The sequence below is a fragment of the Mustela erminea genome, chromosome 12, assembly GCF_009829155.1.
Source record: "Mustela erminea isolate mMusErm1 chromosome 12, mMusErm1.Pri, whole genome shotgun sequence".
NCBI classification, from domain to species: domain Eukaryota; kingdom Metazoa; phylum Chordata; class Mammalia; order Carnivora; family Mustelidae; genus Mustela; species Mustela erminea.
The window spans coordinates 19,833,408-19,860,246 of NC_045625.1; the positions used below are offsets into that span (position 1 = coordinate 19,833,408).

Consider the following 26,839-nt stretch of genomic DNA (forward strand, 5'->3'; position numbering starts at 1 on the left):
ACCAACCAGTCCTGTGTCAACTGAAAGTCCTGCCAGAATCTCAGGGTGCCGTGGGCAGAAGAATGAAAGGGATGTAGCCAGCGGGAAGCCAAGCTAGGACTCTGCCTGCAGCAAGCAGGGGACAGCAGGCTTGGAAGCCAGTGGGTCTTAGGCAGAACCCTGTCTCTGCCACTTGCCAGTCATATGACCCTGGCCGAGTCACCCACCCTGTCTGTGCTTCGCTCTCCCAATCTGTGAAATGGGCATAACCCCTGCCTCCCAGGCTGGTGGGCAAGATAAGAGGCTACACGGAACAAGCATGACAGATTGCCTAGGAGCCTGAGCCCCAGGGTATCGTGTGTGTAGCTCCGGGTTGGGAGGCGGGTGACGGCAAGAGAGAAGCCGCCCACTGACCCCCCCACCCTGCGCCCCAGCCAACCTTGGGAGAGCTCAAACCCAGGAACACACAGAAAGGGTCAACAATGAGAAATAACACAGGCCTTTTATTTGCTCCAGAGCTCGGCTACTGTGTGGTCTGAGGGGGCCACGCTTTCCCAGGGCCCCCGAGGGGCACCTCCCTCGGTGGGGGGTGCGGGATTTCTGTGCGAGGTCACACGCAGCACCCGCCCCTCCAGGCCTCATCAGTCCGGAAGGCCCAGCCACCTGCCCCTGGTGCCTGGGACCAGCAAATCCCCTGAAACTGTAAAGTGGTGTCCACCCTCTCGGCGAGGTGGCTTTTCACAAGGCGTTGGTTAAAATATTGCACTTGTAAATTAGGAAAACCGATGAGGCAAAAATTTCCTATTACAGGACGACGTGCCAAGCATCCGACTACTGTTTAAATAAATAAAACTCAAGGTGGGGGTGGGTCTGAGCTGCGAGCCCCAGCGCACTCCCCACCCCGGAGAGCCCTGGAGCCCACAACTAGGCCTCCTGCCCCATCAGCCAGTTCTTTAAGGAACTTGGTCATTGGTGAGTCTACACAGCATGGAGCAGCAGCTCCAGATCCGGCTCAGCCGGGGCCCCTGACCTGCCAGGGCCCTTGGGTCCCCTCGTACCAGGCCAGTGGGGACCCAACAGGGCCAGTCCTTTTCCTCCAGGCTGCTCATCCGAATGTCCATCTGTCTGTCCGTCCGGAGACGCAGCCTCCAGGGGCTCGCTTGCCCCCTCCGTCGCAGAGGGAGAGAGGCAGGTGGGAAGGGGGCCCAGCCCACTTGGTGTGAACACGGAACTCTACCCTGGCAGCCCCTAGAGTGGGGGACTCATCTTCTTCTGGTTAATGAGGTCCAGGTAGAGGTCAGAGCGGAGGAAGCGCGGATAGGAGTCCTTTTCCATGAGCCCGAAGATGCGCTTCTGCGCCAGATCGAAGCAGCCGCGGGTGACACTCTGCAGGTTGACCTTGGTGTGCTCCCGCGTGTAGGAGTCCAGGTTGACCTGTGGGGGGCAGAGGGCAGTAAGGGTCAGGTTTACCTGCAGGGGGCTGACCTGGGGGTGGGGGGGGCCAGAAATGGGGCCCTTCACTTCTGAGCCCTTCTGCTCCCCATCTTAAGTCGTAGAGTGGAGACCCTCGGGGCAGTGGTTCGAGTCCTGGCTCGGTCCCTCACTAGAGGGTGGAGAGTTTACAGGGCCTGGAAAGACCACTTGTGCCTGGTTGGAATCCCAGCAGGGCTGGACGGAGGCATGTAGCCCCAAACAGACCGCCTAAGTGCTCTGAGGCCCACTGTCATATCTGTAGGCTAGAAAGGATGGTATAATCTTCTAAGAGTGCCACAGACTACACAAGGGCATCCATGGTAAGCAGATAGGGAGTCAGCCCACAGGTCATCCCCTGGGACTCAGTCCCCAGGGCCTGGCCCTCAGTAAGCACTCACTAGATGGTAGCGACTCCAATCTGGGCTCTCAGAGACCATCTCCTCGTTTTTAAAATGCAGATAATAATAATCCCATTTTACGGGTTGTCGTGAGGATCCAATAAAAGAGTGCATCCATAAAGGGCTTGGTGGGTGCCCAGCAGCCCATGCCTCGATGGTGGCCATTTCTGTTACTGATGGATTTCTGTTCTTCCCAGAGCCCCAGCTTGCTTCCTCTCCACCCTAGACACACGGTCCCCAAGAGCCACTCTGGCCTCTCCCCTTCCTGGGCTCCTCGTTAAGGCTGCCACGTACCTGTGGCGTGAGAGGTCAGTGGAGCTGGGGGTGGGGCTTGGGGACCTGAGGGCCCAGCCCGCGGCCTTACCTCCTTGCAGGCCTGGATGGCGATGTACTCAGCGAAGATCTTCTTGGCCTTGGCTGTCATCTTGGACTGTGACTTGACCTTCTTGAAGTCCTCACAAGCCAGCCAGAATTCGAGGTTCTCCTCACTAAACTCGGTGCGAAGGAAGGCCTGGAACACTGCTAAGCCATCTGTGACAGAAGCCCAGGCCTTGGGATGAGAGGCAGAACCAGCCCCTTCTGCCCTCTGGACCCCCCCAGCCTCCCCTCTAGGGGCCTTTTAGGGTGCAGATGTGGGGAGCTTAGTAAAATAACCATTTTGGAGAGCCAGGAGCCCCGAGATGTGGACCCACCCCCTGCATAGCCTCTCTGTGGGCCTTGGCCATGTCTCGCCCATGTGTGTGCCTCAGTTCCCCTATCTGTAAAATGGGGATCATGAGACTATCTCCTGGAGCCCTGTGAGGACCAGGGATTCTGCCCATGAGACGCGGGGCACATTTGACCCAGTGGAAGCCCTCAGTACATGGAAATGTTTATTGTTATTCTGGGAATCTCTGGGTCTGAGCGCACAGGTCCCAGCGGCCTCCTGCAGGCAGTGCCAGCTCCCAAGGACAGGGAGGGGCTGGCAGAAGCCGGCTCCAAGGCCAGCCCAAGGGCCCCAGCCTCTCTCAACAGAGGGACACCTGATGGGACCCAGGAAAGAGGGAAAGGCAACCTCTCTGGGACCAGCCACACTCTCTGGGTCTGGGAGAGAAGGAAAGGGAAGGGGAGATCACACAGGGAGGGGAGCCGGCCCCCACTTACATTTGTGAAGCAGCAGCTTCTCCAAGGACTCACCCCATTTGAGGGCTTCCTCTGAGGTGGGCCTGAGGGGTGAGGGAAGGGGCAGAGTGAGGCACCATGAGGTTTGGGGAAGTGCAGTGGTGGGGGCTAGAGGGGTGGGGGTCTCTGTTAGCTGCCCTTGGCCTGGGCAGTGGCTGAGTCCAGTGGAGGGGGGTGCCCAGAAGGGGGCTCAGCCTCTCTCTCTGGGCCAGCATCCCTTCTGGGTCCCACCTCTGCCCCTGCTCGGCAGCCGTTCCCCATGAGCGCTGCTGCTTGCCAGGTACCAGCCTCCCTCAAAGAGAGCCTCCGTCTAACCCACAGCCAGAACAAGCCAAAAAAACCCCCCACCTTTCCATTTAACCCCACCACCAGCCCTGCTCCCCTGGGGACAAGTGGGTGCCTGAGGGGTCCCAGGGATGCAGAAAGGACCTACTTGAATGACTTCACCATTTTGTCTGCCTTGCCCGCTGGTTGGGCCCCAGGGGACTCATTCCTTCGCCTGAAGATGCCCAGCTTGTTCTTCATGTCCTTGGCTCTGGGGGCAGAAGCAGAGAAGGGGGGTCGGTCAGCCTGGCACGCTCAGCCCCTGCAACCTCAGGGTGGGAAGGTTGCGCGCAGTGGAGGGGAGACACCTACTCCTTCATCGTGTGCCGCCTCTGTAGGTTCCCGTTGCGTGTGAGGTACATGCCTCGGAGCATCTCTGTAGGGCCCCCCACCTTGGGGCCCGGGACGGTCTGCAGGGAGCACCCCCAGCTCCTCACCCTGCGTCCCGGGGTGGCAGGCAGCAGCCGGCGCGTGCTGCGGCCGAGCGATCGCCGGGATCCCCACCGGATGACTGGGGCTCCCAGGCACAAGCCGGGCTGGGACTCAGACAGGAGGAGCCAGGAAATGGGAGGGACCAGGATGGGGGGGGGGTTGAAGGGGGAGGGAGGAGGAAAATATCCCTCCTGGCCAACCCAGAGAGGGAGCCCGTGAAAGGGGCAAGTGTCCGCAAGGGGCGGCCTCTGGGGCCTGCCCGGCAAAAAGCCAGGCCCAGTTATTTGTGACCGGCCTCTCCGTTGCCATGGCAGCGCCAGGGGGAGGAGGAGAAAACAAGTCAGCAAATTGCTGGGAGGGAAGGGGGGAGGGCTCTGCCCACCGGGTTGGCAGGAGTGGCTATTTTTAGCTAGGAAGCATTTTTTAGCCGTGCCACTCCCCCAGGAGGCAGCCCTTTTCAGGACTGGGCAAAGCTGGTGGCGAGAAAGGGGTTAAATGCCCATGGCCACATTTGCTCCCCTTGTCTCTAGACCCCCTACCCTGGGCAGCTCCAGGATAGCTCCTGGCAGTAGGCCTGGGCCTGTCATTGGCTTTGGATACACGCATCCATGAGTATGTACGACGTCCCACAAGTCTGAGTTCACACAAGTCTGAGCTCAGAGAACTGCAGGAGTACAAGTCCTATAACCTTTCCAAAACGTCATTTGGAATTTTAATTATGCAATTTTTTAATGCACACTGAGTTTTGTGATTTTTGAATGACACATTTTTTTATTCTTAAGTTTTGGTCTCTGTTCTTCCGATTAAAGATAAAAACCGCTGACTGTAACCAAAGTTAAAAATCCAAAATGTGTTGGCAAAATCACAAAGCTAAGCAAGTGTAAAAGAAATCTGAATAATTCAACTTTCACATGGGTGTTTGTCAAATTTGTAGTATTTGTGCTTCTGAAGTTATTCGGGCTTAAAGCGGCATTAAGACCTCTGGGACGCCCTGGGTGAGTCAGTGAAGGAGGTGGTACCCCATGGAGGTTAAGTGTGAGGCTCTGGAGCCAGGGGGCCTGGAATTCAAATCCCAGCTCCAGCAGTAGCCAACTGTGTGCTCCTGGTCTAGCCACCTCACCTCTCAGAACGTCAAATTTTCCCAACCATCCAACCCCTCCTGGGCCTGTTCTGAGAAGCAAGCAGAAAATGCACATAAAGTGTTAGCACATTGCCTGGGGCAAAAGTGCCCAGATATCCTGTCCTGCATGTCTGGGGCAGCTGCCCAGGGATGGGGACCCTGCTCTAGAAGGTCCAAGCCAATGAGCTAAGGCCGAGGAGTCCAGGGATGGGCAGTCCTCTGGGTGAGAACTGGGGCCCTTGGAATGCCCAAGGGTGACTGGGCCGTCAGCATCGGACTTCCTGGGGCTTAGTGGTCTGACAGGATGGCAGAGCTCAGACAGGCCCCAGGTGTTCCCCTGTGGGTCCAGAAGGCAGAACAGCGACCCACAAGAGGAAGCTAAAGGAGCACGTTTCTCCAATCAGAGCCATGAAGAGATGGAATGAGTGGCTTCTGGGGAAAGGACTCTCATCACTAGGGGCTCAAAGCCTACCTAGCAGGGCTTCTGCAAACCTCCTTCAGAATAGCCTACACTGAGCTTCAACAGAACAGGTTCTGAGAGAAAAAATACATATATTTGTATTGATACTCTCAGAGCCAGCACTCCAGGTATCTGATCTCCATACTGCCGCATGCTTGCTGCGCGACCCGAGACAAGTAACTTCTTTCTGCTTCGGTTTACTCATTGGGCAAATAGGGTATGTGAGAGAAAAAAGGAAATGTAAAATAAAATAACGGTAAAGATTAAATTATACAATTTATGGAATGCACATAGAACAGTGCCTGGCACAACAAACGTTAGTTATTTTTATTAACATCCCAGATTCTAAGGGTCCTTGATGAAGCTTTTAAGAATGTGAGCTTCAGGCATTCGAAAGGCCGAACCCATCCTGAAGAGAGGCTAGAGTTGGGACCGGCCCGGGAGAGCTCCAGCTCCCCAGGTGCCCACCCTCCACGGCCCCCCACTGCTGCACCCCTGGAAGTGACCGCTTTGGTGATACCTGGACCCAGCGATAGTGCAAAGGGCTCTTTTTCGAGCATGTCACCTTCCCTAGAAGGCAGGACGGCTCCTGGCTGCAGAGTGAGAGCAGCCTATAGTTGCCACAGGAACCTGGAGAGGGCAGAGGAGCTGAGGGAGAAAGAGTTTCTAGAGGAGTGGATGCTAGCCAAAACAGGGGCCAGGGAAATGGCTGTAGGAGGCGTCTGGGAAGACTCCTGTTCTCCTCCCCCAGGCCCAACTGGCAAGTAATGGTGGGTGCTATACAACCTGGAGGGGAGGCGGGGGCTCACCATGGCCTCCTCTCCATCCAGCCCCTAGTCTCCAGGGCCTTGGGCCCAGGTATACAAGGACACCCAAGGAGAACCCACACACGCCCTGTTCATTTAATTGGCACCTCTAATAAACGTCCAAACCAGGTGCATAAGGCCCCAGACTCAGGGCCAAAAAGCCTGGGGAGGGTGGGATGCACTACCCGGACCAGCAGTGCCACCTCCTGGCAAGGCCGAAGACTGCGAGCCTTAGAGCTCAAGAGGAGAAAGAGGGAATCCCGTGTCCTTCCCCAGAGGGCGCAAAGCACTCGTCAAGGTCATTTAGCCACTGCTTGTCTCAAGAGGCTGGGCCAGGGCCAGGACAACCTGGCTGGTTGCCTCTGCTTGGTTCCCTGGGGCTTCCAGGTACTGAATCAGCACGTTGCCTCGCTCTGCATGAATGCTGAGGGCAGGGCCAGATGCCCAGGACCCTAGTGACCCCACCCTGGGGCCACGGGCAAGTCTAAAAAGATCTTGCTGTTCACTGGTGTCTGTCTAGGGCAGGACTGACACAGCCCCTTCTCCCCACCCGTACCCCTGGAAGAGAGACAAACCCAAGGACCGAGGAGGAAGGATGGGTGCATGGGGTGCCTCCCTGACTGCAAGGTTGAGGACAGGGAACTTTCCAACGTACAGGTTTTTGCTTTTTCTCTTCCGAGAGGCTTCATCGTCATCTCCAACCGCGTCAGCCCCACTCATCTGTGGAAGAAAGACAGACCCTTTACAGCCTGGGCATCGAAGGCTGCTGCCTGAGCAAAGAGGGGCTTAGGGATCCAACGGTGCCTCCAAACAGGCCCACCCCCTCTCCTGCATAGCTCCTACCCCTCAGGCGACGGACAGGGAGGCCCGTTACTGGGAACAGTCTGTCCAAGAAGTGTGGTTCGCTCGGCAGATCCCCCAGCCAAAGGGGTCTCTGCCCGCTGCAAGGAGGAGACTGGTTTGCGAGGGAGAAGCCCAAGACAGAGCAGGGATGGCTAATCTGGAGACAGATCGCTGCAGGCAGGAGCACAGACTGGAGCGCAGGGGCTCCAGGAGGGGTTCTGCCGTGTGACTCGGCCAGTCACCATCCCTCCGTGAGCCTCGATTTCTTAATTTCGAAATTAAGATCCTCATGACTAACTCAGGCTTCTGAGGTTTGGCAGAGACCTGGGATTGGTCAGCAGGGTGGACAGTGAATTGTCCTACAGGCCAGAGAGAACCTCTTCTGCCTAAAGTCTTCCATGGCTCCCCAGTGCCCCCAGGGTAACACCCAAACTCCGTGACATGATACACACGGTCTGCTGTCTTAGGATCTGGGCAGAAAGTTGCGTTTGAACATCAGTTACAACTCCTTCGTGTATCTCTCAGCCTGACCCCTGCTCCAGCACCCTCCTTGACCCTGCCCTCCAGCCAAATGGAAGGTCTTTGCCTGACCTGCCCTGTCACCTCAGACCTTTACCTGTGCTATACCTTCCACGGGGGATGCTTTTGTGACCCTCCCTTCTCCCTTTACAACCCAGCCTCGGGTAAGGTACTTTAATTCCTTCTCACCTAGGGAGCACTCCCAGACCCTTAGATCTAAGGCCGTGCCCCCTACACCCCGCCACATTCGAAAGAGCTTTTTCTAAATCTGTCCCCGCTGCTTGACTGTGAGTTCTCACGAGCAAGGCCTCTGTCTGCCTGGGTCCCCCTCACTATGTGAGCATCTCACTCTCATGACTAGGAGCTCAGCAAATATTTGTCAAATGAATGGAAGCATCAAGAGAGGGAAAGCAGACTGGGAACAATGAGTCTGGAGGCCCTTGCTGCCTGAATCCCAGCTTGCAGCTGGATCCCCCCACCGCCCCCTTGCGGTGCAGACTGCACCTCCCCCACCTCTCTCTCCCCTCCCCTTTCCTGGTGCCATGTCCCCTTCCCGGAATGCCCTCTCTCCTCTTCCCCCCAGTCTGCCACTCCTGTTCTCCAGACCACTCCAGATTCCCACCGTCTCTACCAGGGCTGTCCTCTGTTTCCCTTGCCCTGCTGGTGCTTGTCCCCTTCCTCCGGTGGAAATCCAAGGTCCCAACAGTGCCATCCTAGAGCAGGAGCCCAGGAAATGCTCCAAGATGGGAGAGGTATGGACACTACGCCCCAAGACAAGATAAAATACCACCCGGTGTGGATCTCAGCTCTGACTCCTCATGGGGCTTGGGTTTCCTCATTTGTAAAATAAAGATGGGCTAATTCTTAAAGTGGCCTTAATTCTGGAAAGAAAAGTCGCCTTATTCCAGATGTAACCAGCAGGGGGAGCTACTAGCATCGGTGGAATACACACCCATGCAAGGATGGATGGATGGATGGAAGGAAGGAAGGAAGGATGAATTCATACTGTATGGGCATATGGGATGGGCATTTGGGATGGGCATATGGGATGGGCACAGAGCATCCCTCTGTGCTATGTCATTAATCTTCATTGTAAGTCCATATAGCAAACGGAGGTTCAGAGTAGTTAAGGCACTTGCCCAAAGATACCCGGAGTTGAAGTGACAGCGGGATTCTAGGGGTATGTGTATTTAAAGCCCGCATCTCTCCACCAGAGGATGCTGCTACTCCAATGTAAGGATCGGGCACATTTTAAATGTTTTCAGTAAAAGACTCGGGGAAGTGCCACCTCCTTCCTGAGAAGACTGCCCTGCCAGGATTGTAAACACGGGTGTGTACGTGCACACACAGGCACACACCCATCTATGGTGAGGACTCCAGAGCTCCGGTTTGCAGGAAGCAGGTACTGGTCCTATTTCCGCTGACTCTGGACGAGTTTCTTAGCCTTCCAGCTTCAGCTTCATTAGCTACAGCATAGGTGGGGTGACAGCCCCCTGGCTGTCGGGAGTCAGCACTATGAAGTCTCAACCCCTGGGGCGCGATGCTGGGGCCCTCTGTAACGAGGGCTGCCCAGGTCATTGCTCAGTGAGTCTTCCCACTGCGGCAACGGTGTGCCTACTGCTGCGTTTACTCCGGCGGGCTAGGCAGTGCCCGAAGCCCCCACCCGTGGGAAAGGGCCACAGGCGCTGGGCTTCCTCCCATTCTAACCTCAGCTTCCGTACTTTATCGAGCCCACACAATGGGCCTGGGGGCCACTCCCGCCCCACCCACACCCCCAGCCTCTGCACTGTTGGGAAATGGGCTCTTCCTTCCACTGCTGGGAGGGGGTCATCTTCAGCCGAGACCAACCCACACCAATCAGCCTGATAGCCCAGGCCCTGGGCGCTGACCCCCAGAGCATCTGGGGAAACCCAGGCATTGTGGGGAAGGGTGCGGCTACAGGCTAGACAGAGAAAAAACTGAGTCAGAAAGTCAGGGTTCTGGGGCGCCTGGGTGGCTCAGTGGTTTGGGCTGCTGCCTTCGGCTCGGGTCATGATCTCAGGGTCCTGGGATCGAGCCCCGCATCGGGCTCTCTGCTCCGTAGGAAGCCTGCTTCCCTCTTTCTCTCTCTCTCTCTCTCTCTGCCTGCCTCTCTGCCTACTTGTGATCTCTGTCTGTCAAATAAATAAATAAAATCTTTAAAAAAAAAAAGAAAGTCAGGGTTCTGATTCCCAGCCCTACAGTGGCCCCCAGGGCTCCCCTCTCCGGGAGCAACAGCAAGGCCTGCCCAGTACCCAGCACACTAAAGGCCTCTCCTTCCCATCTGCTCCCCACTGCCTTGCTACTCTACGGGGCCCTCCCTGCTGAAAGGGAAATGGAGGGGAGCCTCCCTTCACTCCAGGCAGGAATCCCTGGGGCCCGCCTGGCCCCCACCCGGCCACTCCAGGCACTGGGAGCTCCCTCCCCCTGGAATAATAACTATAATTCTTACTGTAATTATAACTATAATAATAGTTGTGGTTAAGAATGTCGCTTCTAAACTGCCTGGATTGGAATCCTACCTCAGTGATTTCTGAGCTCATTGACTTTAGCTGAGTTACAACCTCCCTCTGTGCTTCAGTCTCTGTATCTGTAAAATGGGGATAATAACCAGACCCAGCACATCGGGGTGTGGTGCAAATTAACTAAGTGAACACACAGGAAGAGCCTAGCCCAGTGCCTGGTATGCACAAGCACTTGCCGACCTCCAGCTGTGGTGGGTATGGTGCCTGGTTACTGAGCCCCCACTAACGTGCCAGGGGCTCAATGAAGGGCTTTAACGTTTTGATCTCATTTCATCTTCACCACCGTCCTGAGAACTATCTGTTGTCATCTGCCCCCATTTGCAGGGGAGGAAACTGAGGCCCTAGGCTCCCCGAGCTGCCAAGACGCCAGGAATTTCAGGCCTAACTCCAAAGCCCACCCACGACCAAGGGCTCCTATCAACTGGGGCCTCACCTGGTTCCTCTCACTGGTCTCGACCCAACTTCTGGGGCTCCCCAGCCATGCCTGGCACCAGTCCCCGAAACCCCGCCCCTCTCTGACCTGGCCCGGCCTGGTGGACCCTGTAGAACCTTGTGGAAACACTGGGTCTAAATGCATCACGTATTTGTCTAGACATCGGCAATAATTCTTCTCTAAGCATTTTGTAAATGGGGGGCTATATGGTACTGTCACAGCTTGAAGCTGGAAGGCTCTTAGGGGTGCTCTGGTCTGACCTCCCGCCCAGGTGGGGAGCTTGTTGTGGCAGTTAGCCTCTGCCCAAGCCAGTCCCTGCAGGAGGAGGGGAGAAGGAAGTATGGCCAGGGAGGGGCTGCAGCCTCTGTCTCCTCACTGTCAAAGTCGACCCACAACCCTGGGCCACGCCAGGCCAGGCTGAGGCGGAACTAAAGGGCAGCAACCTGGGCCCAGACACAGCTGTGCTCAGGGCTTCTCTGGCTCCCAGGAAAAAGGCAGATGAAGGCTCTGCCTGAGGGGAGCCAAGGGGCAGCCAGCAAGGAAGGGGTCTGGCAGCAGAGGGCGCTGTGAGACAACTCAACTCAGCATCGGGAGCCAGGCCCGGGTGATGGCCCAGGAGTTAACCTTGGTGGAGAGGTCGTCTCCTCTCTGGACCTCAGGCAGCCCCTTTGTAAAATGACCAGAGCGAGTGGGCCGTCTCTCAGATCTGTCTGGTTCAGATGTTCCTGCTCCCAGTAGAAAGAAATCGCTCCACACCCAACAGGGCAAGGTGATGGGGCTGGGGGGGGTGAGTAATGCAGGGACTGTCGCCCCTGTGACAGGCAGGTGGCCCTCGGGGCAGCTCAGCTTAGCCACACAGCAGCACAACCACCAGCTCAGGGCCATACCAGCTCTGTCGGGCCCTCCTAGGTCTCACATCGTAACAGGATCCCTGCCACGGGCACAGAGCTTTCCACATACTGCAATCCTCTCGAATCCCTGGGACAAATCCAAGGAAGACTTAACACTCTCACTTTATGAGAGAAAATGAAAAGCTCAAAGAAAGACATAACTTGGCCAAGGTCTTACTTGGGATCAGGAAGGAGGCGGCAGAACTGAGATTTGAACTCAGGTCTGTCTGACTTCCCCTGAAGACTTCGCCCCTCTCCTCTTCGCCTCCTGCCTGTCACAGCCTAGAAACAGTGCCCTGTAAGTAGCAGCTGACCTTCCCGAGAAAGCCAGGCCCATACCAGACCCAAGCCAGGGAGATGGAAGTCATGTGAGAGGCCACTGCCTCCCCCCTGCCACAGCCCCCCACATCCAGTCCCTCACCAGCCTGAGATATGCAGGGTCTGGGGTCGAGCCAGGGAGGACTGGGCAGGGGGAGGCCATAGCCCAGCTCCTGCAGTACTTGCCGTGTGGCCTAGGACAAGACACTTCTCCCCCAGCCTTAGTCTCCTTACTGGAGGACGAGGACAAGGGTGCCCACCCGGCAGTGGTGCTGTGCACGCCAGGAAAGGGAGCTGGAGGCACTCTGTGAACGTTGGCATGCCTGCTGTCACACGTGCTACCGCTCTCCTCCTCCTCATCATCAACATGATTCCCATTTATGGAGCACCCACTGAGTGCCGAGAACCGGCACTGCCCCAAACGCTCCACTCACGTGGGGCTACTTATCCTTCCCTGAGGTCCCACAAAGGAGGTATCATTACCATACCCATTTTGCCGATGAGGCTAAGAGAAAGGGCAGGGACTTACCCCGGGCCCATAGGCCATGAGGGGTGGTACAGAGTCAGGCACTGGTCCAGCCTCGACCTCCAGGGCAGGGCAGGGCTCTCGGCGAAGCCAGATGGCCTCAGTGAGCAGGGTGTCCACGAGGATGGACTGGCAGCTGGGCCACTGGAAACCATGGGGGCGCAGCCTCTGAAGCCCCTGCCAATGCTACGGCTCAAGCCCAAGAAAGGAAACGAGAGGCCCAGAGAGGGTGGGGGAGGCCAGTGAAAACCCAGGGCTCCCAGAGGAGGAAGTTGAAACCCGACAGAGCTGGTCCAGCCATATATGCCCCCAAACGGGCTCTCGGATCAGCTGGGTTGGGGGAACTAGAAGGGTGTGTGTGAAGGTGTGGGCGTGTCTGCATATAGGTGTTTGTATTTACAGACAGAACAGAACATGGAAGGGTCTTGGGGAGCGGGTGTGGAGTCAGGATAGAGAGGCCTGGTGGGTAGTGAGCCCTGGGATCTCAGTGCCCCCTGGACAGGAATGGCTGGGCCTGGTCTGAGTGAGCCTGAGGCCTCACCCGGGTAGGGCAGAGTTCTAGACTCTCTCTAGTTGCATCAAGAAATGGCCAAAGATGGTGATATTCCCGCTGTGGGGAACAGCACAGTCCCTGGGGGCTGGTCTAAAATGCAAGGGTCTGGGCACCACCTGCTGGAAATCCTGATTCTAGGAGCCTGGGGCTGGAGACTCAGAAATCTCTGTATTAATAAGCTCCTCCTGGTCATTACGGAGCACATCAAATTTAGAACCACACATGTTTGCAGACGAGGAAACTGAGATCCACTGCCAGTTCTTTAGATTTAGTTCCAATTTCCAGGCCCAAAGCTTAAGGCCTTTTTCGGTGGGGGTGGGGTGGGGTGGGGGTGGGGTCTCCCAGCCTGTCCTTCCAGCCCAAACACCCTGCAGCAGTGAAGTCAGCCTTTGCACTAGTGCCTGAGGTGAAGGCCTCTGAAGCCATGGCCCAGCTCAGTGGGAAAATGCACTGGAATCCATTAGTCATGTCTGCCCTGGGTGTAGAGGCAGGAAGGGCAGCATGCGTGCTATGTCTCTGCCATCCCTGCATTTTAGGAATCCCCTGTTCTAGCCAAACGCTTCTACAGACGGTGTGCCCAGGTCACGTACACTTTCACAGAACGCCTGTCTCATCTGCTCTTTATTCCAAACCTGCTCAACCATCACGCCCCAGCCAAGCGGCCTCTTGCTCCAGAAACGCTCCCTGATGGCCTGAGGCCCTGAGGTCTCTCCTCCATAAAATCCCAGGTCCCTACCCTACCCCCCACCCCCACCCCACGCACCTGGCCTTGGGCCGGAACTAAGGTCAAGAGGCAACAGGCTCTTCCAGTTCATCCTTGACCGCCCTGGGACATGAGTGTAATTCATCTCTTTTTTTTACAGAAAAACACTAAGGCTCAGAGGAGCCGTGTGACTCACCTAAGGTCACACAGTAAGTGAGAGATGGAGCCTAGGGTCAAGCTGGCCAGCAGGCTTTGGGGCCATGACGCAATCTTTTCACTGCTGGGCCAGCTGCTCCCCCCGCCCAGATGGCTCACTGCTCGCAGGCTGAGAGCCGCTGCACACATCTCTGAGGCCTCGCAGTGGCACAGTGCACAGGGCCTGGCACATGGCAGGGAATCAATAAACACTTATTCATCTATTTATAAATATTTGTGAGAGGTAAATAGCATGGAGGGGATGCGCTCCAGCCCTGGAGCCAGATCCAGTGCTGGGGCAGACATTTATAAACCGCGTGGCCTGGGGTGAGTGAGATAACCCCAGAGTGCGTCGGTCTCCTCATTCGCGAGGAACCACAACAGTCTCTCCTTCATAGGACTTTCGTGAACGTCAGTGAGGTCAGCTCAACTGCTGAGATTTGGGGCGCCTGCGGGCTCAGTCAGTTAAGCGTCAAACTCCTGATTTCAGCTCTGGTCATGATCTCAGGGTCGTGAGATCAAGCTCTGCGTCAGGGTGGCAGGGGGTGCTCCCCGCTGGGTGTGGTACCTGCTTGGGATTCAACCCCTCTCCCTCTGCTCCCACCCCCAAGTCATGTGCTCACTCTCTCTCTGTGTCAAAAAATTAAAAACAACAAAAAATAAGCTGCATAGCATCTTAGCCCAGGATAGATGTGTGCTGTCACTGTTGGCTGATGGATTTCTAGTCTGGCTAGGCCTGGATGGAGTCTAAATTGTTCTACTACAGAAGACAGTCCTCCAGCCAAGGACTCAGACCTTTCAGATCCAAAGACCATGTTTTGGGCAAGGCCACATCTGCTCTACTTTGGTGGGGACCCCCAGTCCCAGGGAGCTGTAAGAGCACCGCTGCTGGAGTCAGAGTCACGGGCTTAACACAGGCAAGGCCTTCTCGGTCTCTCCGTGCCTTGGCTGGATCCTCTGTCAAATCGGTAGAAGTCTCCCTGGAAGGCTTCAGGAGGCGCCGGGGTGGGACAGCATTGTCCCCTGCAGCTCCCAGACCCACCCCTTTCCTCTCTACCTCTGCATTTATTACCGGCTCCCAGCCGCCCTCAGCCTTCTTACCTTCCTGTGTCCTGTGAAGAAGAGGGAAAGGTGGTGCATGGAGCCCCCGTTGCGGCCCAGTTCCTTCTTGAGCGTGCGGGGTGAAGGCATGGCCCAGGAGGACGCGGTGCCCTCCCCGTCCGAGCAGTGCAGGGTGGTGTCGGAGGCGAAGCAGGGCCCGCGGGTATCCTGCAGCAGGCTGCCCTCGCTGTGCGTCCGCCGCCGCAGGGAGTTCTGCACCCGCAGGGAGAGGCCGCCCTCAGCCTGGCCCGCCTCGATCATGCTGCTGCGCTTGGCCTCACGATGCTCCCCGTAGTTGTCATCGCTCGTGTCCTCCTCCTCCTCTTCCTCACCCTCGTCCCCCTCCTCAGCTTCCTCCCCGTCCTCCTCATCAGCCAGGCTGCCCCCCTCTGCCCCCGCCTTCTGGCTGTAGGCACTGTCCAGCCGGACCTCAGGGATCACGAAGGTTGGCCTGGAGGCCACAGGTGGGTCCCCGGTGGCTGCTGGGGGCTCCCCAGAGCTTTCTGTCTCCTCAGCTGGCTGGGGGACCTGGCCAGGGGGCAGGTCTTGACAGGGAGCAAGCTCCTGAGCAGGGGCGTCCTGGATGACAGGGAGGTCTTGGCTGGGAGGGGGCTCTGGCCCAGCAGAAAGGTCCTGGCAGGGAGGGAGGGCCAGGGCTGCAGGGGGTTCCTGGCATGGTGGGGAGTCCTTGCTTGGCTGCGGCTCCTGGCCTGGAGGACGTTCCTTGCAGGAAGGTGAGTCTTTGCTAGATGGTAACTCTTGGCCAGGCGAAGGTTCCTGGCCAGCAGAGGGGTCCTTGTTGGGTGGCAAGTCTTGTCCTGAAGGAGGCTCCTGGCCCAGAGAGGGGTCCTTGCTCGGTGGTGGGTCCTCGGCACCCAGACCCTTCCCTTCCTCCAAGGGCATCTCTCGCTTCTCATCCGCCTCTGGCTCAGACATCTGGGAAACAAAAAGCAAACAAGAAAGGTTCAGAACAGAGGGCTATGAGATGTTCTGTCACTGTGTGTGAGCCAACATCCTGGAGGCTGAAATAAATCAGGCAATGGCCTGAACCCCACACCCGACACTCCACAGTCTGAAAGCTGAAGTGAGAGATGGAAACAGAAGGCCCCCTTGGGCTTTGCTGCACGTGGGTTTCCACCCTTGTCTTCAGGCTTGAATCTTCTTTCTACTCCATCAAGAGCACGGTTGGTCATCTAGGAAAAGAAGGAAAGGTAACCACTATTATCTGGATCCTATCGCCTGCCAGGACTGCACCAAATTAAACACTCTTTGTATGATCTTCCCAAGAGCCCTCTGGTGTCTCCATGAGTGAAGCAGGGGCCAGGCCGTCTCTGCCTTTGTGGACTAGAACCAAAGCCAGTCCCAAGCCTGAGCAATCACAAACTGATAGAACCTTGGATCTGGCCAAAGGGTATCTTCTACCTGAACTAAAGTTCTAAAAAATCCTCAAACAAGAACTTGCTCTGAATACGTAAGCATCTCTTTGAAACCAGCAAACTAGAATGAAACCAGAACTTCAAAATACTGCCCACCCTCGGGTGACACCGATGTCCCAGCACATGGGGACCTCACTGAGGGATGATCCACCCAGGGGTTTTTAAGCTGGGTTTGGACGAACCTCAGGGGCTCCAGACAGAAGAAAGCCTTGTCTACCTGACACGCAACCCTCTGAACCTCACCTCGGCATTCTTGCTGGATTCCTACAGGTTTCGTTTGCAAAGGGAAAAATAGTGCCCTTGATGAAGTCTGAGAGGGAGCTTGCTCACAGGAAGACGGGAGCTCAGGGGAGGAGGCAGGAGTATCTACAGAGCCGCAACCACATGGGGGGAAGCAGGTCTCAAGCCTGGACTGCGTCCCCTCATTGCACCCAAGGACTCAGAATGCTGGGGCAAGAACTGCCTGGAGTCCGGGCTATGCCCATCAAGAGACCGTGGCCACCTAGAACTCACCAAGGGAAAAGTGGCCACATGTCTCTGGGGATCATAGAGATGTATAGGAATGCGTGCCTGGGACTGAAAGGCTGGGTCCATAGCTGAGACTTCCTTTCAGGCCTGGGGGGCCCCAGCCGGGCGCCTATCTGAGAGTCTGTCGCCCAGCCATGGCTCAAGGCAGCAGCAGAGCGCTGCCCACATGGGGCAAGGTTCCCACTGGCATCTGGGAGCACCAGAGTGGATATCAAAGTATGGTGTGGGTAAAGGCCACGGACTGGGAGTATGAAAGGGGAACGGGGAGCGCCCCCACCCCAGCGGAGAGTATGGCTGAGTGAGGCAGCACAGTGGGCCTTAGAGGACTCTAGGATGATCTGGCCAGAGTTCCTTCTCAGGCACAGACGAACACAGGTGCCCACCCGCAAGGACTCCCTGCCCTATAAATCGTACCCGCAGGTGGGAGATGACTCCACCCATGGATCCCGCACACCTCACAGTCTCAGCCCCTGAAACATCCATGATCCCAAATCCCCCATGCACAGAGGGGAAGGCTGAGGCCCAGAGAGGGCCAGGAGACAAGGGCAAACCACACAGCGGGGGAGGCAGGGAAAGTCAGTCACTAAACTCTCTGGGTCTCAAGGTTCCCACCTATTAAATGAGATAACCAACACGCAAAAGTGCAAACCAGGAGAATAAACACAGAAGGCATAAAGCTCTTTTTTTTTTTTTCTTAAGTAGGCTCTACACCCAATGGGGGGCTTGAACTCATGATCCCCAGATCAAGAGGCGCACGTTCTCCTGACTGAGTCAGCCAAGTGCCCTGAAAGTCTAAAGTTCTTGAACAGGATGCTGGTGGTGGTGGCAGTGGTGTTGACTGGAACAATGGGTCTAGAGGGAAGAGCCTCAAACCTCCAACAGCAGCCCATCCTTCCCATGGACCCCTGGAAGCAAGGTCGGCCACATATCGAGAATCAAAGTTCGTGACTGTGATGGCAGGCCTCTCAATGCAGAATTCTCATCTAGAAGCCAAGGTCTGTGCTTTAACCCCACCAGACTGTTCCCAGGGACAGAGACGGCTCCCTTGCTGATGGACAGACAGCAAGGCTGAGGCCCAGCTTGGAGAGGGACCTAGAGACCTGCCCCAGAGCACCAGCACCAAATGGGGGCTCAGCTAGGGTTGGAGCAGGGCCTCTGGCTCCTTCTTCCAAGGCCTGCTTCTGATCAGATTCCTGAGCAGCCCAGTCCTCCGCCCCTCACCCCACCCGCCAGGGAGCATTCTCCTCTAGGAAAACAAACAGCCAGCTCCCTGTGCCCCACATTCAATCACCCTCCCTCCTTAGCCAGACCCCTGACCTGGAAGAACACACAGAAGGAAGCAGCGCAACTGGTGCCCTGGGGGCCTGGCACTGAGTGGCCCAGAGGGGAGCAGGCCGCATTTCCCCTTTGCTGGGGGGGGATGGGGGTGGGGCAGGGCCTGTGCCTGCAGGGACTGAGCCTGAGCCCGCCTCCCCCACCCTCGGGAAAGTGCAGCCACAGACCCAAAACCAGAAATGCAAGTCAGCCTGCCTCTGCCAATCCTGCCCCAAACTGAGGCCAAACCAAACAAAGCCAGGAGGGGAAGTGCTGCTGTCCCCAGAGGGTCCCCGCCCTGCAGCAGCCGAGAAACCACCCAGGACCCACGGGCCCTCTCTGCCCTGCCGGGGGATCAGTGTTCAGATTTCAGTGGTATTGCTTTCCAGCTGTGCGACTCTGGCCAGCCTCCCAAACTCTCAGTCCAGTCCCCTCATCAGGAACAGGGCCATCGTATCACACTGGACTCACAGGGACTATTCTCAGTGCTCCCCACAGGGCCTAGTCCAGGCGAAACTTTTGGTAACATGGTGGCTATCATTAGTCCGGTCTTATTTTACAGATGGGGTGGGGAAACTGAGGTCCCGGAAGCTCAGAGAGTTACCTAAGAAATTGCAGGCTGACTTAGTATCAGCACTCCCGTCTGCCAGCCAGGGGTATCTCCTGGCGTCGTTGGGCCTTTCCACACAATATGATGGACCCAGGAGTCTAGAGGGAAGTGGGGGGTAGGGGGAGGCTGGGCACTACCTGAGGTCCCCTCATGGACGTAGGGCAGATACAGGCAAAGAAGGACCCGCCAGAGCTCTTTGGCTCTTCCCTGTGCTCCAGGATCAGGCTCGTGCAAGTACCCACGTGGGTTTGGTCGGGCCAGTGTTCCTGGGTGAGCTGGGGTTGGGAGTGCCCTGGGGGGAGGGGGCTTCTGGAGCAAATACAGGAAACCTCAGAAATCTGGGGGGAGGGGTGGCCAGAGAAGGAATTAGGACAGGAAAAGAGATAAAGATGAGACTATGCCACAAGGGATGCCAGAGCACAGGATTGTACTATGAAGAACAGAATGACACACGCACGGCCCTGCTGTGTCGACACTGCTCTGTGAGCAGGATGTGGGGGCAGGGGAAGGACTACGGGGACACACATATGTCCTAACCTACATGCATTCATTCCGGCTCCAGGCACTGAGGGAAACCCTGCAGGGACGGAAGGAGACAAGTCAGACACGATCTCTGTCCTCTATTGAGCAGAAAAAAAACAGAAGCTGGACAACTGGTCTTCAGGCCAGGACCCAGATGCCCATCAAGAGGCCATGGCCTCTTAAAGCGGGTCCCGACAGCTGACAGGCAACACCCAGCCCGACAGCTCTGCCACAGGTGGGAATGATGAGAATCCAGTCACAGAGGTCCAGAGAGATCTGCCTGCTGGCCCAGGGCCTCTATGCAGCCGTCCCCTTGCCGGGGAGAGTCTGCATCTCTCCTGTCCATCCATTGCTTTTCTGGCTTGGCAGGCCAGTGTTAATTCTGTCCATGTCTTGCTGGCTAGGAGCACACCGGAAATGAGCCAGGCCTTCTCTATGGAGCTGCTGCGAAGGATCTAATCAAATTCTGCCCCCAGTGCAATCACGGGCTCAGAAGAGGCTGGGGAGGGGGTTAGGTGGGACTCCCAGAGCAGCTCCTGAGCCCTGCTGCCCTGTGTAGGGGAAGAGGGGATGGGCAATGAGCTGCTGGAAGTGACTTGTCCAATGTCACACAGCTACTAAATGTGGAGCCAGGTCTGCTGACCCTGGGTCATCCTGCAGCTCTCACCCCGAGATGACTCATCACACCCACCACAGATGCTGGGCTCTGCTTCGGCCCTCAAAAACCACTTCCTGCACTGCAGCGGGGGGGGGGGGGGGGGGGGGGGGGGGGGGAGTATGAACTGAGGTTCACTGTTGTCTCTCGTCTCTCGGGGCGGCCCTCACACAGCTCGGATCTCATGGCCAGAACACCGGACAGACGCGCCAGAAGACCTCTGCTGGAATCCTCACTCCATCCTCTGCTGGCTGTGGGACAGGCTGTCACTTCTGGTCTCCTCCACCGTGGAAATGGGACCGTGAAGTGAGGACACTTCCTGCTGCCACCACCTCCCCGCCTCCAGAGGGTTGAGGGGACCAAGTCCGAGAAAGGACAGGAAAGTGCTCTGTGAGCTGGAATGCTGCTGGAAAGAAGGAGAGGCTCTGAGAATCCCTGACCTCCGGGCTTGACTTTTGAGGTGGGGTGGCTCCTTTGTGTTTGGCTCTGGGGTCCTGAGCCACTCCTTGGCTCCTGAGTCCCTGGTGTGAGGCTGGCTTCCAGGAACCTCAGCGGCCGGGCCTGCGCTTCTTTCCGCCAGCCTGGCCTCAGTCCGCTCCGCAGCCTCATTCCTTGACCCCCAGAGGCTGGAGCCACCAACTGCCTCTGCCGCCAGCTCAGAGCCTCCAGGCTGCTCTCCTCCCGGCACCCCCAACCCCGTCCCCAGCATGACAGTCTGACACAGAACACGGGGCATGGGGCCAGCACTTTCCAGTGGAGAGTACCCTGGAGATTGACCCCCTCCTCGTGCACCGGCTGGGTGATCTCAGGAAGAGCCTCATCAGCCAGCAGTTCCATCAGCCACAACACAGGATTCCTAACAGCTCCTCAGTACAGTGGGAGGAGGGCGGAGCTGACGTGCCCCCGGAGCCAGGAACCGTGTGGGCACACGAAGCCCCTGAATGGCAGCCACGGCCACCATGGGACAACCCAACCTCGACATCTCCCTCCCTGGATCTCCCCCAACCTGTCTGATGACCCCTGTTTCATCAGGTCCAGGGCCTCCTGACCCACAGATGGGAACCCATCCCAGGCCCTCACCCATCTCAGTCCTGCACACTCTCTTGTGCCCCCATCCCCTCCCCAGGTGACCATCACCATCCACACCACCTGGCCACCACCCAGCCCACACTGCCAGCCCCGACCTGTCTCCTGAGTCTAGATCCCAGTACTTGTTCACCAAGTACTCGTGCGACAGCGCTGCCCCCACTGTCCTAGGCTCTGCTGAGTATGACAGGAGATGAAAAAGACACAAGCCCTGTGCTGGCGGAGTTTCGAGGCCAGAGAGGAAGGACTGACATGAGCCACGGCGTCACCCACAGAAACACGTAATGGATACAAAGTGCGGTGGTGACAGACAGGAAAACCGCAAGTTGCGTCGGGAGGGAACGCAGTGGCAGGGTGGGAAAGGCCACTCTGCGATGACACTGAGCCCTGGGTCTGCTGGTGGGCAGGGAGGCCAGCACCCTGGTGGATCAGGGGATACCTGTGTGGCTAGAGCCCAGACCACAAGACAGAGACCGCTCTCTACACATCCCACCAGTGCCCCCAGCTCAATGCACCCAAGCCAAACATGAGTTCACTCCCTTGAGGATGCCATCGCCAGCTACCTAAGCCAGGGACCCAGGTATCATCCTCTCTCACTGTCCCTTCACCACCACCCTCCCCCCCAACTCTGGCCAGTCACCAAAACCTCCTGCTTGTCCCTTAGAAAATCTTCAGAATCATTCCATTGGGGTAGGGGATGCAAGAAAGGGGACAGGGAATATATGAGAACTCCATATACTTTCCTCTCAATCCCTAACACTGCTCTAAAAACAAAGTTGATTAACTTAGGGGCAAAAAAAAAAAAAAAAAATCTCTCCACTCCCTCTGTCTCCACTACCACCACCTCCCTCCCGACACGGTCATCTCCCACTGGAACTGATGGGGACCTCTCAGCGGCAGCCCCGACTCCTTCGGTCGCCATGTCAGAGGAGCCTTTTATGCACATCTGACTCTGTCACTCCTTGGCCTAAAGCCCTGACAAGGCTCCCCAGTGCCCTCCAGTTGAAGTTCCAACTCCATAGCCCTGAGCAAGTCTGGGATCTCTCTCCCTTTGGCTTTGCCTTCCACCATTCCCCATCTCAAGTGTTTGACGAGGGATGAATGAATGAATGAATGAATGGACAATCCAGGGAATGTCACAGGGCCATCTTGTACCTAAAATGGGGCCCCTGAGACAGCAGCAGTAGCAGCACCTGGAAACCCACAGGAAATACAGGATCTTAGCCCTCAACCCACAGCTGCTGGGTCAGAATCTGCATTTCACCAAGATTCCAAGAGACTAATTTGCACATTAAAAATAGCACTCATCCAGACTATTGGTTCTCAAAAGAGAGGTACACTTTAGAATCACCGGTGGAGCATCTTAAAAATACCCTGTATCTGGGCCCAACTCCAGGCCTTACTGGATAAGACTCCTACAAGTAGGGAATTGGTGTCTTGACTTTTTTCTGATTCCCCAGATAATTCTGGGGAGCAGCCCCCGTTAACAGAGAGGGTGAATGAGGCCCAGAGAAGAAAGGTGATGTACCCAAGGTCATACAAAAGAATCAGGCCATGCATGCAGACCAGAACCTGGTGTGGGACCAGTTCCAGCACACAGCACTCCGTCTCATGGGGAGCCCATGCAGAAGAGGCTGGACCTCGGCCACCCCTCGGCCCCAGAAGCAGAGCTAGCAAACTCACTGGAGGCAGCTACCCACTCATGTGCCCCATTCACAGAGGCCCAACTGCAGGAGAGGAAGGAAGGAGGAATTTGAATGTAGACCGAAAATTCTCTATTCCTAAAAGATCCCACGACTCCTCCTGGGTCTGTCGGGGACTCGGAAGGGCAAAGCCCCACAGCAGGGAACATACCATCCATACCCCTGGACTGAAAGCAATACTGAGGCATAGAGAAGTAGCTTTTCCAGTTCAGAAACTGTCAGGACCAAGCCAGTACACAGGGAAGAAGGATCCTTAAGGAATGGGAAGTGAGGAGACCCCTCTTAGAGGCTTCCCTACTCTTGGCACCACCACCTGGGTAAGCCAGGCTGTGTCCCCGGGCCTGGCCTTTGGAGCTTACTGGGGTGTCCCAACACCACCCTGGATGCCCAGCTTCTCGCCAGACAGGAAAAGTAGCTCCCAACGTGTGAGTTTCCGGGACCAAGTATCCCCATCACCATCTTGCTAAGTCACTCCTCTCGGGACCCAGACCCCACTGCTTCAATGTGTGTGGGGGAGCCTGGTTTGGGAGCCCCCACAACCCAAAGACCCAAAGACCCCTTCCATACCTCAACTCTCTTCTCTTCTGAAAGGTGTGAAAGTGGAGAGCAGTACTGTCCCAGCTGCTTCTTGTCCCCACAGAGACTGTAGCCTCCCTCAGAAGGAGAACGCCAGGTCCCAGGGCCTCTCGGGCCCCAGCTGTGGGCTCTCTGCTCAGCCACCATTCCCCTTCCCACCTGGCACCCCCTTTCTCTGCCTGATCCACTCACTGTCTCACTTCCCTATTGTCTGCACCTCTCAAGTCTATCCCCCCCCCACCCCCCAGAGCCCAGCTAAGTGCTCCCTGGGATGCCCTGGCTAGAGGGCTCTCTGCTCTCCTGCCAATGTCCGGCCCGCCCTGCTCTCATGGCCCTGGGCAGGTCCTGTCTGGCTCATCAGGATTGTGTCCCTGGCTCACTTATTCCCCCCACCAATCCCCAGTGTTACTCAGCAAATACCGACAGAGCCCCAGTCACGCGCCAGGACCTGTGCAAGAAAAACAGTGGCAAGACACCTTCCCTTCCCTGAAGGTGCTGGTCTATGGGGCAAAGAAGCAGGTGAGGGGCCCATGTCACTCTCCCACTATACTTCCCCCCGCCCCAGGGGGCTATGGAAGTACAGGAAAGATGGGGATGGCTCTTGGAGGAGGACAAGGATGGGGGACAGGGATGGGAGAGGATACCCAGGCCAAAGCCAAAGACAGCATGGAACATTCAAGGAAGTGTGGGTGGTTCCACAAGCAGAAGCATGGGTACACTCAGGAATTTGGACTTCACCCCGAGAGCTGTGTCTGCGTGATGCTGTCGAGATAGGGAAGGTGGAGCCAGAGATGATGGAAACAGAAAACAGTGATAATGACGGGGCGGGGGGATCATGAACTGAGGGTCTCCCAGACACCAGGCACCAAGACAGTTGCTCTCCATACACTCTCTCAATCCCAGCAGCCCTGTATGGTCGGTACCACAGGCCCCATTTGGCAAATAAGGAAAGCGGGACTGGGACTCAGAGAGGGTCAGCAACGTGCGGGATCACCAAGCAAGAAAGTAGAGGAATCACATGGAAACCACAGTCAGAGCTCCAAAGCCCAGCTCTTTCTACTACCCCATAGCCTCTTTTCTGGCCCCCTCACCGCCTTTCCTCACCCCTGTCTCTCCCTTCCTTCAAAAGACCCCACCCAGCACCCCTCTGGGGCAGGTGCCGAGAGGCACAGTGAGCCATCCCAGACACAGGGGACCCTGCTCATAGCCCAAACTGATGGACACTGAGGGGCAGGTGTCCGACTCACCTGGCGGGGGACAGGGGTGGTGATTCCCTACAGCTGGTGATCTTTCCAGACTGTCTCCCTCCAGGGGCCACTTCATGTGCAGGAGAGCCAGAAGTGCGTGGCTTCTCTGTGATGTCCTATGCTAGACTGATCAAACAGAAAAGCTCTGCCAAGCTAGGAGGACCCCAGGGAAGGGCACAAATAGCACAGTGGTCATGAGACCGGGATTTGGAATCAGGCGGACCTGGGGTTGCATCTCACTTCCTAACCCTGTGGCTGATTTAGTGTGACACCCCCCACCCAGTGGGGCGGGAGGCAGTGCTCAGCCCGCTGGGGTGCCTCTCCTCTCCACCACCTGTCTTCCTCTCACGGCAGGTACCAGGGACCAACCCCAAATCAAAAGCTTCACTCCATGCAACAGCTTGGGGGAACAGAAAGCGCCTTCAGAGCCAGAGGTGGCGGAGGGAAGCTGAATGCTGGGGAAGAACTGAGATCTGGAGACAGAGTTAGGTTCAAATCCTGCCTCTGCCACTTCCTCTCTTGGTGCCCTTTATCTCTGGGCAGGCTGCTTACGATCTAGGTTCCATTTTCTCATCTGTAAATAGTGATGTAAGTAGCTAGTACCTACACACCACAGCCTTGTTGGAAGAGAATCCACACAAAGCAGCCTGGCACATAGCAGGTGCTCAAGAAACATTTCTAGTTCCTGTAATCATACTTATTACTATCATCAGTGTCATCATTATCAGTCCCTCCCTGCATCCCTGGGAGATGACACTTGGCACGTTCTGACTACAGCCCTAAAACAGGGGCACTTTTATCTGTACATTTCAAGGGGAAGAAACTGAGGCCCATATCAAAGGCCCCAGAGGCTAGAGAGGCAGCAGAGCCTGCGCTCAGTTTCCCCTAGGCTGGGTCAGCCTGGCTCCCTTGGCCTGGGCCAAATTACTTCCCTCTCTAGGTTGCATCTTCTAGAGGAGTCTGCCCAGCTCTGAATCTCAGCCAGCCCAAGGTATGGCCAGGTCTCTCTCTGGGTATATCCAGGGCAGGAAAAGCAGAAAGCACCCCCTCTCCCAGGAGCCCCAACCTTTGTCTGTGTGCCCCAGTCCCTAAAATACTCTTCTGTTGGGGCCCGCAGTTCTGGGAGTCTGGGGGATGGGGGCTCTTCCATCCCAGGACACTAGAATGGGTATCTGTCCACTGGACTCAGCCACCACCCTGCGGCAGAAGGTTACCTCCAATGCCCCAGGCATGCTGATCCGTCTACCACTGCCTCCCTGAAGCAGACAAGCTCTCTGCTAGGGGGTGATGTTGAGGCTGGGGTCGTCTGGGTTTGTAGTCTGCTCTAAGCCATCCTCCTGCCTCCTCCTGTCATGGGACTTTCTCTCATCTCCCTCATAAGAACCTGATTATATTCCTCTCTCCCTGAAAACCATTCTTTCCCTCTGGGATAGTCCCCACTCCTTATGCTGTGTGCTCTGCCCTGGCCAGCTGACCTCCCCACCACACCATTTCTCTTCCCTTCCCTCCAGCTGGTCTAAATTGTTTGAAGCTTCCCCAACACACTCTACTCTCAGGCGCCTTGAAACCTCTGCTCACTGTTCCTACTTAGAACACCCTCCCCTCTCTTGTCCATGGGACAAACTCCTTCTCATCCTTCCAAATTCAAATCAACCACACGTGTATTGCCTGTTGATTTCTGACAAAGACGATGACCCATGACCCCTTACAGAAAGAAGGGATTTTTTTTTTTAGTTAATTGGATAACGACCCCGAGAAAATGAATCTTGACCTCTACATCCACCAGACATAAGAATCTATTTCAAGTGGATTTGAGACCAGAATATAAAACATAAAACAATGGAACTTCTGGGGGCGCCTGGGTGGCTCAGTGGGTTAAAGCCTCTGCTTTTGGCTCAGGTCATGATCCCAGGGTCCTGGGATTGAGTCTAGCATCAAGTTCTCTGCTCAGCGGGGAGCCTGCTTCCCACCCCCCACTGCCTGCCTCTCTGCCTACTTGTGATCTCTGTCAAATAAATAAATAAAATCTTGAAAAAAAAATTAAAACAATGGAACTTCTGGAAGATAACAAAGAATATAGCCACAACTTTGTACTAGGCAAAAAGCCAGGATTCAGTGGGCACTCTCCGAAGAGTAAAAGATGACAGGTTGGGCTGCATTAAGAACTTGCCTTCTTCAGAGAGTACCCTCCTCAGAAGAATGAAAAGGCAAGACACAGAGCGGGAGGAGATTTTGCAATGTGTACATCCCACAGTGAAAACGCAAGCAGAATATTTTTTAAGCTCCCACAAACCAGTAAGAAAAAGACAGACAACCCAGGAGAAAGCTGAGAGGGGAAATGCTTGAAGAGGCGATTCACTAAGAGGTGGCCAATCAACACGGGGA

The 26,839-nt window shown here is 56.3% G+C and overlaps 1 protein-coding gene across 1 annotated transcript in view; it reads right to left on the bottom strand.

Annotated features, from left to right (window-relative positions):
• Positions 1–462: 462 nt before the first annotated feature.
• Positions 463–26,839, bottom strand: part of RGS3 (regulator of G protein signaling 3) — a 120,457-nt gene continuing 94,080 nt past the window's right edge. The window contains 6 exon segments of the mRNA XM_032307723.1: positions 463–1,413; positions 2,215–2,381; positions 2,994–3,055; positions 3,445–3,546; positions 6,809–6,873; positions 14,778–15,713. Of these exon segments, the coding sequence (XP_032163614.1) occupies positions 1,228–1,413; positions 2,215–2,381; positions 2,994–3,055; positions 3,445–3,546; positions 6,809–6,873; positions 14,778–15,713 (1,518 nt within the window). The 3' untranslated portion in view covers positions 463–1,227.